The 13,412-nt window shown below is 42.1% G+C and overlaps 1 protein-coding gene across 1 annotated transcript in view; it reads right to left on the bottom strand.

The window, feature by feature from the left end:
- grip2b (glutamate receptor interacting protein 2b) overlaps positions 1-13,412 on the bottom strand; it is a 93,162-nt gene that overhangs the window by 44,041 nt on the left and 35,709 nt on the right. Inside the window, exons 6-8 of the mRNA XM_028575012.1 lie at positions 10,266-10,411; positions 9,708-9,855; positions 7,645-7,814 (exon numbers count right to left, since the gene is read on the bottom strand). Coding sequence (XP_028430813.1) covers positions 7,645-7,814; positions 9,708-9,855; positions 10,266-10,411 — 464 coding nt within the window. The remainder of the gene's footprint in view (positions 1-7,644; positions 7,815-9,707; positions 9,856-10,265; positions 10,412-13,412) is intronic.

The raw sequence follows: 13,412 nt of genomic DNA, 5'->3' as shown, positions 1-13,412 counted from the left end.
ATTACAGCCACTAGAGCCAGTCCCACAATGAGCTTTCCTTAGGATGTGCCATTTATGTGTCTATAGCTATTGAGGAGGAGAGGGGGGGGCAAGGTGGAGGGTGGGGGTGTGGCCTTGACCAACTGCCACTTTGCTCGTTTGAAAGCCATGATGTCTCTCTCTCATGGGTGGGCCAAATTCTCTGGGTGAGAGAATGAGAATCCTTGCTCCTTATGATCTCATAAGGTTATTATCACGGTTATTATAACGTTAAAGGTAACTAAGAAGACAGTGGCTACAAAATGCAAGCCTGATAAAAAAAATATAAAAATAACAGAAATGCTGGTGGACTGTGCCACCTGTTAAAAAGTCACGTTTCCTCAGATGTCGGGGGGAACCTCTTCTGGGGTAACTCCCACTGACAGCATCAGCATACAATCAAGGCTAAAGTCTGACAACCTACACGGCTTCATGTGTAATTCCTCACCACACACACACTCATCTCAACTCTGAAGTTGATCCTAAGCTGCCCTGTGCTGCCACGTCCATCCAGCAGAGCTTTTATTTCCTCGACATGCGAGACATCCTTATCTAAATCGCTCGGTGGGCGGGAGGTTTGAGGAGCAGGAGTCTCAGTGTGAGATCTGAGAAAGGTCTGTCTCACTCTCATCCCCTCCGAGTGAAAATAAAGTCATTAAGTCCAGCGACAACACACTGGAGAGAGACAGATCTGCTGACAGGAAGAGGCTACAGTCACAGATAGATGCACACAGGCAGGCCACACACAAAAAGACACTGCAAATACACACTTATATGCTCACTTACACACCTGTCATACATAAGAGAAGATACATAAATACACACAAGGTGCAGCGGACTTATGTCCAGACTCAACAACAGTAATCCATGCTGCAGTAACACAGAGTGCAACGCAATCAAAGTCACTCACACACACACACACACACACACACACACACACACACACACAAAAAACCTTTAATGAGAGTGTCTATTAATAAAGCAGTGGCAGGCTGGCCGCAAGGTCTCCTGCAAGGCCATCAGTATCCTAATGAGCTGTGCTCACTTCCTCACACACACACACACACACACACACAGACACACACACACAAAGGCAGTCACAATCATGATTAGAGGGAGGAAAGAATGAATTTTGCTGCGAAGAAAAATGAAGGAGATGCGAGATTGCGACCTTTCGAGTTTGTGTGCGTGTGCGTGTGCGTGTGTGTGTGTGTGTGTGTGTGTGCGTGGTCGGTTAACTTGCAGATTCTAGTACTTCCTTAAAATACCTTTATTGTTTTTTGTCACTTCAACCTATATTAGAATGAAATAGAAGAGTAGGCAGGAAAAAAAAAGGGAAATGGGAAATATGAGACAAGAATAGATAAAAACGGGGGCAAGATGAGAAGAGAGGGAGGAGAGACAGAAACAAAGACAATAAAACAAATAGAGGAGAAAATAGGAAGGAGACTAAACAAAACAGGAATGGAGGAGAAGGGGAGGTGTAGGTGTATGCAACGTCTGATAGCATGCAGGAGAGGTGTAATGACTTGAACACTCCCCGTCACTCACTTCTCATTCATCCGCCACTCCTCCTTTCAACTTTCTCTCTTTGTGCCGTTGTCATGCTGAGATGAAACTACTGGCCCCACCGAAATGCTATACAAAGAGCCGTGGCAGAGAGTTTAGTCTATTTCAGTCTACAATTTCTCTTCTCTTTTCTTTTTTATCTCGCTCCTTCTTAACCTCTCTTGAGTCTCTCATCAGGTTAAAGTTTTTTCCAACCAACCTGGGTTAAAAAAAGGTAAGATGAGTGTGTGTTCGTGGTTGTTAATGAAGGGAGAAAAAAAAAGAGTAAATTAAAACTGTGCTAGGCACTTAACTTTTGGTGTCGTTGGGCAAAAATGTCATAATAATCTTTCAGCATATTGTAATTCAAGTGGTCATGAGAAAACTAGACTTCCGCGACTCCTCTTGGCGCGGTTTTCAGGCTTCAGGGAAGCTAGCCCGTGGCATCAGACTTTGGCCAATCACAGGTCATTTCAGAGAGACAGAGAGAGCGTTCCTATTGGCTGTTCTGCGCGTGCATTGCACGTGCGAGAGAGAGGGGGGGGGGGGGGGGGGGGGGGAGTGGGAGAGCTGCAGGAAGAGTTGTCACTTCTATATCAAATTCTGGTGTTTTTGTTGCATTCCACCCACTGCAGCTTAAAATACACACATTTGTCTGACGTAAACCGCTACAATACTGGCAGCTTAATCACAGGTTCACATGTGAGTGAAGCTGAGTACACGCCGCGTACCGGCGCGCGTTTCTACAGCGTGTGTGTCATTGCATGTGTGTGTAAACTTGTCATACTGTACTTAAACCCCTCAGCATTAACCTGGGATGAGCAGCGTTTCCCCTGTAAATCCACTGCCACTCTTCATCCCGCCGATGAAAAGCTGTCACTTGGCCACGAGTGAAGAAACACTCCTTCAACTAATTAAGCACCAAGTTGCTATAATAGTCGAAATATTCCTCCGTCAGTGTTCTGCGAGAGAGGAAGGCGGTTAGAAAATCACTTGATTGGTGCCAGTTTTTTTTTTACCTCTCTGATCTGGTAAATGTGCATAGGGCGACTTAATTGGGGCAAAAACATTGTTACTCGGCCCTAATTCCGTTTCCCTGTTTGTCCAATATGACGGAGAATGATGCTGAGGAAGAAGTGATTTACAGGTACATTTAAAACTGTAACTATCTATTGTCTTGGCCATATATCTCTCCCCCACGCCAATTATGTATTTCTCCAAGTTTGCTTCCCTATTTTAAAACATAACCAGGCGTGCCTGGTGAGCACCACGGAATGTTAACATCTGGGGCAAAATTCATTAAAGTTTGTGCAGCTGCTGTATCGTGCTTTAACACTACTAAGTCTGTCCAAAACGATCAAAGGTTTTTTTCCGCAGATCAATATCAACAAAAAACTAAAGTACCCTTTACCAACAACTTCTTAGCAGACCTGTCATTTCAGTCTTCAGTGACTGAAAAGACTAAATTAGATTTGAACAGGTTAATAAGAAACTGGCTAACTATCTGCGGATAGAATACAAAGAAAAATTTGGATGTTGGTGGCTACAAACCAGATATTTTTAGTGACACACACACACACACACACACACACACACACACACACACACACACACTACACTACTCAAGCCGTGCCTGTATGGTATTCTCGGTCTGGCTGTGAAAATCAAAATGAAAGCCAACAGCTTCAATGTCATCAAGAGATGATTATACTCATTAACTTGAAGACCTCACAGTAACACACACACACACACACACACACACACACACACACACACACACACACACACACACACACACACACACACACACACACACAAATACAGCTATTAAAAGAGTTATTAGCAGAGTATCGATCTAAAGATGGTCCAAAATGCAGCTGCGATGATGTTGACTGCTACTACAAAATGTGAGCACAACACCCCAATGCTAGCCTCTCTTCGCTGGCTCCCTGTGCACTTCACAGTCCTTCCAGAAAAAAGCGGAGTTTTTTTGTGATTGTTGCGGGCAAAAATTTTAAAAAAAGCACGTTTTCTTAAAAAATGCGATGGAATATGCGGGATATTAATGCAATGAAATTGCGGGAACTTGCTTATATTGCGGGAACTTGCAAAAACTGCGGTTTGATGAAAAAGAGAAAAAAAAAGTGATTTGATGACATAATTACGTCACTTCATAACATTCCCATAGCAACAGGGGAAAATGGCTGCTCTTGTGTGAAGTCAACTTTCTACTAAGATATATGTGACTTTATCGCAACAAAAATGCGGGGATTATGCAATCATGCAAGCCCCGCATATTTTGCGCGGAAATCAGATGAATATGCAGACGTTGGCTGATTATGCATTGAATTATGGGATCGCATAATCGCGTTTTTCTGGAGGGACTGACTTCAGAATCCAGTTAAAGACCCTGCTGATTGCCTTCAAAGGCTTTTAATGGTCAGCACCATCTTATATTATGGATCTTATTCAAAGCACTTAGCACCGAGATCTCTTAGATCTGATGACAAATCTCTCCTGTATGCTCCCTCCAATTCTGTATTTAAGTCTAGGCTGAACACACTTTTTTACTCACTAGCTTTTATAGCCCACTAATCCCTGAATCTGTTATGTCTATAATAGAAATCTGTATTTGTGAATTGCAGCTTGTTGTCGTCGTTAGAGGATGTTCTTTTTGTGTTTTCTTTCCACTTTCTTTTTTACTGTTATTTTTACATTCCAATTTTCTTTTATACATAACATTGGTGCTTTTTGTACAGCACGTTGGTCAGCTTAAACTGAGTTTAAATGTGCTCTAGAAATTCACTTTACTATTAGTATAATGTGTGATAATGATTCCCACCCCCAACACACATGCATATACCTGAAGCCACATGCTCTCTTTCTCTCTCTCCTACACACACACACACACACACACACACACACACACACACTGACTTCTTAATCACTTTAGTATCAGTGTGTATTGTAAATGTATTCACCAAAACATTATCAGGCAGTGTTAACAGCTGCCGTGTAGACAAGGTGCAAAAGAAAAACAACCAAATTAATTTGAATTTGGCCACATAACTGAACACACACCATCTGGTTGACAACAGTCCAGACATTCTAAAAACTGCAGGATAAATAATAATAAATTAATGTATTGACGTCAGGAGTGCATTACGCTGCTCTGCTTACTGTCAAACACCTGGCAACCACAGCGCAAAATGGAAGTCTCCTCCACTTAGGAAACAATCCTAGAATAACCCTTCACTTTAGAATTCCTTTTTGTCACATGCAGGTTATTTGGTTTTAGGGGTCTACCGCTACAGTAAGCAAAGTTTTACACTGCATCACAGTGTAAAACTTTGCTTACTGTAGCGGTAAAAACGGTAAAAACTCCAGACAAAAAATAACTGTAAAGTACATTTTTAAAAGTCACTTAGAGACAAATTGCTGTCCAAGCTGAGAAATAAATTGGATTTAACTATTAGGGCTCTATCTTGCACCCGGTGCAGCGCAAAGCCCAACCCAAGTGTCTTTGCTAGTTTAAGACCGACGCAGTTGTCAATTTCCCGTCCAGCGCCCGCCTCGTTTAAATAGCAAATGCACCTGCGCCCATGGGCGTGCTGGTCTTACACGGAGGTGTGTTCAGGTGAATTCTTGGCGTATTGCTATCTTGAGGCAGCGGGAAGTGATCGCGCCATTTACCAACAAAAACCTGGTCTAAAGTCAACAGCGCAGCATTTCATTGTTATTTTAACAGCACATTAGTCAAACGCGCCTAGGCTCGTGCACATCGCGCCCACACTATGCTTGTTACACACACACACACACACACACACACACACACACACACACACACACACACACACACACACACACACAGGGAAGCGCAGCAGCACACAAACATGCAAAAGATTACAAATAAAAATATTACGGTGCAAATGTGCCATCATAATAGCAATGCGCCGAGGTCCAAACGCGCCTGGCTTTCAAAGGGAATGGGAGATGACACTCTGATTGGTTTATTGCATGTTACGCCCAAAACACACCTATGAATTAATGAAGACACTAAGTACAACCCTTTTGAACCATGCCCCCGGCGCGCGGACCCTTTTATCCACCGTCAAACTAGCAAAAGTGGATTTGGACACGCCCTAAACGCACCTGCACCAGGCACTTCCCGCCGTGCGCTTAGATCGAAAATAGGGCCCTAAATGACAGTTTCCTTTCCTTTATCCTTTGTCATTGTGGTTTAACCAGTCGTACAGCAATTTACATTATTAGAGCAAGCTTATTATCTCGATTAGACTTTTCGAATAGACGGATGTAAAATCTGTAAAATGAGGGATTACGATGAAGGTGCAAAGGAAGCCAGCGTGCTGTTGCAGAAGCTATGAGTATCTTAGTTAGCAAATGAGGTTTAACCATGTATCCAGCTAATTTAAATAGCTCACGTTACTGTATTGTGTGAACAGTTAACTACATTTCATATTGTATGTAGGGTTTTCTTTCGCGGGGTGCAAATGTTCCACCAAAACAAGTTTCTTCCCGAGACTATTTTACCGAGCCACTGTCGCTGCGTTGGGAGCTTAGCGCCGCCCAAGACGATTACGATTGGTGTAAAGAAATGCAAACAACCCAGAGTGTTTTTTTTTCTCCTATTCCAGAATGTATCTGTGGTGTAGCTAGACCTCACTCCACAGCGCTGTGGAGATTAGAGCTGGCAATGCTAGATTTAAAGTGACCTGATGTAAACCTTTACATGCTGTAAGTTTCATCAGGAAAGCTGTACTGTGCGTGTAAAACCAATGAAGTCGCAAAGTCTTTTTCATGTTTTCACACTGTAAATTCAGTTAAAATGGAAAAACATAGATATATAAACAATGTAGTTTTTTTTAACAAAAAATACACTGTGGTCGAAAGTGTTCCCTCATTCACTCACTCACTATTTCCTATTTAGTGTTTATTAAATAGTGAACTATGTAGAGAACGACCAAACCAGATTTTGGACACTAGACTGAAAACACATCGTTGAGTCGGTAGATGCAGCTGTTATGTGTGTGTGCCCAGCATCATTAAAACAAACCGAAACAAAACCCTTTTAATACGTCTCTGAAACAAACCGAGCACCCAGGAGGATAGTAACATGTTGTATGTATGTTGCAAGTTACATTTCCACTGTTTAGAAACAAAAGTTCACTCCATTTTTCCTTTTCAGTTTTCGAGTTGATTTCTGCTTCATCTTCTCCTCCTCCGCGAAAACGCAGCCGCGTTGCGTTGTGGTATACGGGACTAAAAGGTAGGGTACATCGTTTGTACACTCAAATTAGCAGTGCATTGTGGGAATTTACAGGGCTGTGTATTGGCAAGAATCTGGCGATACGATACGTATCACGATACAATATATTGCAATATATTTTGATACTGTGCCTATGGTGATATATTGGGATTTTTTATAGTATAATTTTAGAAAAATTTAAAAAAAGACATGAAGTGCATAGAAGTTAAAGTTTTCAGTACACATTAAGTTTTCAGTACACAGAAAATCAAACTGCCAGTTTGGGATTGTGGTTCACAGGTTCTTAGTGAGCACATTTTTATATGCTAAAGTAGACCAAAGTTCAGCCATAGCTACGTTGTTAGCTTCTAGTAAAAAGTCAGGCACTGTTAGGCAAGGACACTAGTGGTGCGTCTCAGCATGGCCATCTACCGGTAGGGGGTTTCAACACAACATAAATGTGAACCACTGTCTTACATGAATATTCAAAAAAATAAATAAATAAATAATAATAATAAAATAATGTATTAAAAAAAAATTGATATTGCATTTTTGAAAATCAATACAGTATTGCAAAAAATATTGCGATACTCAAGTGTATACATTTTTTCTTACACCCCTAGTATTTTATAGTGGACTATATAGTGAATGAAATGAACCGGGAAGAATTCGAACACCACTACAAAATGGCAAACACACTATACACTATTTACGTGACAGGGAACGGTTTCCAAAACAGCTATAGACTGTTAATATTTACAGTCAATGACTTTGTACATACATAGATACACTGGTGCAGCTGGTGCACTCACCTGTGTCGTGCTGTTTCCCAGTTAGCCTTGTTTGATGGGAGGGGAGTATTTCTAATTTCACCAGTTCTGTTGTGCTCGCTAATAGCTGTGTTGCCTCCAGGACTGTACAGTGTTCTGTCGATGTCCCATCTATGGACAGCAGGTGATCCCCAGCATGCAATGCTCCACATCTGGTAAAACACAGAGACAGGTAAAGTAATAGCGGTGGGAATCCGCAGAGGCCCCACACTATGATAATATCACCATACGTATGTCACAATACAATATTATTGCGATTTTAAACATGTGATATTCTGCGACACGTAGCAATTAATTAACTTTTTTCCCACATAAAATAATGTCCCCAAAGGAAAACTTTATCAACATCGGTTTTATCTAAACATATACTGTATATGTCTCTTTTTGTTCATCACACTTCAATTGTATTTAGTAATTTTAATTAATTAAAAATAGAAAGCCAAAACGTTAAATTCTCAAGTGCAATTTATATAATAAAAGATTGATACTTTGGCATCCATGTATTGATACAGTATTGACTCGGAAAATAAGGAAGGAAGCTTACCACATATTTTCCGACATACTTTGCCATGTTTTTGTTCTGTTTGAAAACCATGTGTTTTTTTTTCAGGTTTATTTGAAAAGGGACAGATGCTATGACGTGTGTGCAACAAATCTCCAATGTACAGCATCACAGTCTTTATAGCTATTGCTGATTTCCAATTTGCCAGTACTAGGCTACACGTTAGCCTGATTGGCTCAGATCGGCATGGTCAACCTGGTGTCTCTGCTCTTTTCAATTTAAAATTAAAATGAATTTCCAACCATGCGAGAATGAACAATGACAGAACGTGGACCTGCGCAGTCGACCTGTTCAGTTGAGTGGGATTAATTTAGAGCTTGTTTCGACACTGACACAACGTTCAAGTGCTTCATGTATATTTTAGAGCTAGAGTCAGGCTCGGGGAAATACCCTGTCTCCTGCTGTCTGTGTAAGTTAGACGTAGGCCTAGACACAGCTTAAGTGTGTGCATCTGCGAGTGTCTTTGAGAGAGAGCGAGAGAGAGAGAGATTGCATAAATATGCAACCGTTGCATTTCTGTAACCTAAGTGTTACAGAAGTGGGAGAGGGGGACATGAAGACGGAGGTTCTTTAAAGGTCCCATGGCATGAACATTTCACTTTATGAGGTTTTAAAATTAATATGCGTTGCCTATGGTCCCCCAGTGGCTAGAAATGGTGAGGGTGTAAACCGAGCCCTGGGTATCCTGCTCTGCCTTTGAGAAAATAAAAGCTCAGATGGGCCGATCTGGAATCTTCCCTTTATGACGTCATAAGGGGAAAGGTTACCTCCCCTTTCTCTGCTTTGCCCGCCCAGTGAATTTGGCCCGCCCGTGAGAAAGAGAGCTATCATGGCTCTCTCCTCCTCAATAGCATTTAAAGGTACAGACACAGAAGTGGCACGTCCTGAGCAAAGCTCATATTAATGTTAAAAAACCTCACAAAGTGAAATGTTTATGCCATGGGACCTTTAAGCACTTATCAACTCAGAGCTTCTTTCATCTGAAGTTTGTCAGCCGGAGGGCACAGTTAAGAGATATTTTAGAGAGCGAATCATGAGGTACATCCCATGTCCCTTATTTGATAGCTCCTCGACTCCTACTGTAGGTCCTCGACTGAACAACAAGTCGTTCCGTCCCTCCTTCGGTGAAGGCCGGCTCAAGGCTCTTATTTCTGCCCAGAGGACCGAGCACCGAGGAGCTATAGCCGAGGAAACACGAGAGCAGCCTTCCAGGAAGCCGTGCAGCTGAAGGAGTTGCTAACTCCGCCCATACAGCTGACGAATTCATGTGAATTGAATTCATCCGTTTGTTCAACCTTCGATTTTTAGTATACCTTTTTGAGAAATAGCAGTTAGTTTAACAATAAATAATTTGATTTGTCTTGAACTGCTTCCGCCTTTCCCTTTGTCGTCCCCCCCCCCGCCCAATTGTTAGTGTCCTCCAGATAGCACATGGTCAAACTGCATGATTGCATGTATGCAAACATATAGAGTATGTGTGTACCTGTCCACCACGCTGCCAGGTTTAACCCGGTCGATGACAATGACCTGCTTGTTCCGATGATTGGCCGATGTCAGCGTGATACCCAGCGTTGCTCCGGGCGCCTTGGCAATTTCCACTAAAAGCGGGCCGGAGGCGTTTGTCACGGTGTCTGATTGGGGGAAAAGCAATTGTTTTCATTTTCAATCATTTTGCTCGTTGGTGTGATCAGATGCTCCGGTGATATGAAAGAACAACAGTTGTACACAGTGTAGCAGAGTACCTTTCAACGTCTGTGTCACCAACATCGTGAGCCTAGCAGACGAGCTTGAGGTACACATGCCCTTTAAAGCGACAGCTATGAGTTGTGATGATTCTTTGCAATGCATTCTAGGTGAGTTCAATTTCAGTTTCACATTGAAAGAAAAGGCAGCACTTAGCCTGAGGTGGCAGAAAACGCCAACACATCCACAAAACACATCCAATTTTAAATTTCAATGCCATTTTAGTAAAGTGTATTATGCCCCAAGCTTTAATACTTGTGATGTGTGTGTGTGTGTGTGTGTAAGTGTGGTCTCTCACCCATGATGGTGACGTCATACTCTATCTGGAACAGGGCTTCCTGGCCACACTGAGCCAACACACTGAGCGCGTCGCTGTGGTTGGTGTTGTGCAGCGGCACGCCATCCACACTGAGGAGACGGTCCCCGGAACGCAGTGTCCCTTCTCTGAACACACACACACACACACACACACACACACACACACACACACAGATGACATCAGATGATAGTGATTATAGAAGAGATTTGAAAATACAATAATTCAGAAACACAGCCAAAAAATGGAATTCAATTAATATTGAGACAAACCACCTCAGAGGGAACAATCAAACTCTGTATGTCAAGAGTCTAATGCTTTGCATTTCTCCTGCTTCCTTTCTTCCACATTCCCCCCTTTAACTTCTCATAGAAGTCTTAATGCACCAATCTGTTGTCCTACTCCTTTTTTAGTCCTACCTTCAATATCTCAAGTTCAAATGTGTTTTATTTGTATGACTGGGTAATGACCATTGTTCGAGAATATGACTAAATATATCCTGTGTGAAAGAATGACATGCCATCATGACAAACAAATGATCAAGCTATAAAAAAATTTCCAACTATTTTCTTATTGTCTGCCCTTCCACTGTGACATCCTCTTTATATTGCCCCTTTTTCCCTTTCTGAGAAAGCTTCTCTCCCAGCTTTTTTTGATTTGTTCACCAATCCTTACTTCTGAAAATCTTTTTTCCTTTTCACATCTCTCTTATTTCTTACTTCCTGGCTGTCCAACTTGGTCCAAGCTTCTTTCTACTCCTACTCCCACTAGTGTCCATCTTTCTGATCTCGTCCTCCTCTTTTCTCTCCTCTCATCAGTCTGAAACTTACGGTATTATTTCTCCTGGAGTTCAAATGGAGGACAAACCCAGTGGAAACAGCACTATGATGATACTGCTCTGCTTCACAGTATTCAAAATATCAAGATTGAACATTTTGGCTTAATTTAAACTATGGTAATTTCAAAAATATTCCCTGCATGGTTGACAAAAACCCATTATCAAATAATGGGTATGCAGCGTTTTGATTTTTTTCATGCAAAGTGCTGCATTAAAGAGCTGAAAGATGCTTTATGCATGAAGCCAGAGTGTGAGTAATACCGAGCTGTCATCATACCAGCCAGAAGTTGTAATGTATGATGCCAAGAGCCCTGAAGCTTTTAAACAACATGATGCAGACTAGGCTGAGACCAAAAGGCTTCATTAAGGCTGGAATGAGGTTATATGAAAGACGCATCTTAGAAAGAAAGATTCACAAGAAATATAAAAGTCAAATATAAGTTTTAGGGCTGTCAAAGTCAATGCGATAGTGAGCTGACCCAAATTCCTTTTAACCCTCCTGTTGTCCTCGGGTCAAATTTGACCCGTTTTCAAAATTTTTCTATATCAGAAATGTGGGTTTCTTTCAACCAAATTGTCAAAGGAAAAAATTGTGATGGTTCCGTACAACACTATTCACAAGTAAGTTAAATGATCAGCTCACTACTTTCATTGAATTTGGGTGTTTTAGTCAATTTTATAGCACTTGGAAAAAAAACTGATAAAAGAACGTCAGAAAAAGTGCCGAAAAAACTTGGAAAAAAGTGCCTTAAACGTCACAACATTTCAAACATCGGGAAAAGTGTCCAAAAAGACGACCAAAACATTGAAAAAAGTTAAAACTTTTACACAGAAAAGCAAAGTTGCACATTTGACGGGAAGACAACACAATGGTTAACCCCACAAATTTTTGTTGATGCACGTTCTGTGATTTGGGCCTCGGGCCAATAGTTTGGGTAGTTTGGGTAACCAGGAAGCGATGCAGCAGTAACATTGTTGATGGCTGTCAGTACCCGATCCGTTCCACCGGCACGATCCGTTCTGCGCATGTGCAAGATGTTCACGTATGCCATGACGTATGCGCAGATGATAATACGGTTTTACAACCTGCCCAATCGGTTCCACGCTAGCCTCCCATAGATATATGGCTAGCCTCCACCGGAATAGCTAACAGCTAATTCGGCTAACTGCTAGCCGACAGCCAGTCTAAAATAACGCATGCGCAGAACGGATTGTGCAGGCAGAACGGACAGCTTGATTCAGTCTAAAAATAACGTTAAGTCAAACATAATAGGAAAAGCAGGCTACAGCTAAATTAAGACTTTACAGTAATAACAAAGACAAGTATTGAATGATTGTATTTTAAATGAGCACAAGTAAAGTAGAACTGACGTAACAGTTGTTATATATGTTAACGTTTATTTTCAAGTTTTATTTTGAGGGTCTTTTAAAGTTTACAAGCTGTCTCAGCTAGCGGTTAGCCGAATTAGCTGTTAGCTAAACTAACGTTAGCTTAACTGTGGAGGCTAACGGCAGACCACTACATCAGCTAGTGGTTAGCCAAATTAACCGTTAGCTAAACTAACCTTAGCTTCCCGGTGGAGGCTAACGGCAGACCGCTATAATCACCTAGCGGTCCGCCAACTTAGCTATTAGCTAAACTAACGTTAGCTGGAGGCTAGTGTGGGAACAGATTGGGTAGTGTCGTAAATCATCGTACCACAGCGCATGCGTGAACATCTTGCGCATGCGCAGAACGGATTGTGCAGGTGGAACGGATCGGGTACTGACAATGGCTAGCAGCGGTCTAGATCGGCGACGTTTCATTTCCGTTATTGGTCAGGTCCTGCCGGAAATTCCACCGGATGTCTTTCATTTCGGCTGGACGTCCGTCACCTTCCTCTTTCTTTGTGTTGGCGTTCCAAACTCCAGTGGATTCATGAGGACTATGGTTAACTGCTCCTCAGATCTCTGCAGAGTAAAACCAGACAGCTAGCTAGACTATCTGTCCAATCTGAGTTTTCTGTTGCACAACTAAAACAACCTTTGAACGTACACACGTTCCACCAAAACAAGTTCCTTCCTGAGGCTATTTTGCAGCGGCATCGTGGCTCCGCCTGCCCAACACGACTGTGATTGGTATAAAGAAGTGTCACTAAAGCAGAGCACGTTTTTCTCCCCTCTGGAATGCTGTGTGGTCTAGCCAGACCCTCCTCCGCAGCACTGTGGAGGAAGGTCTGGCAACGCGAGACTAGGCTAGCAGAAACAAAGCTCCTTGAGCAGTAATGGATAAAGAAAAGGGTCTTTGGAAT

Source organism: Perca flavescens, chromosome 4, assembly GCF_004354835.1.
Source record: "Perca flavescens isolate YP-PL-M2 chromosome 4, PFLA_1.0, whole genome shotgun sequence".
Lineage (NCBI taxonomy): Eukaryota > Metazoa > Chordata > Actinopteri > Perciformes > Percidae > Perca > Perca flavescens.
This window is presented reverse-complemented; position numbering and strand designations above follow the sequence as displayed.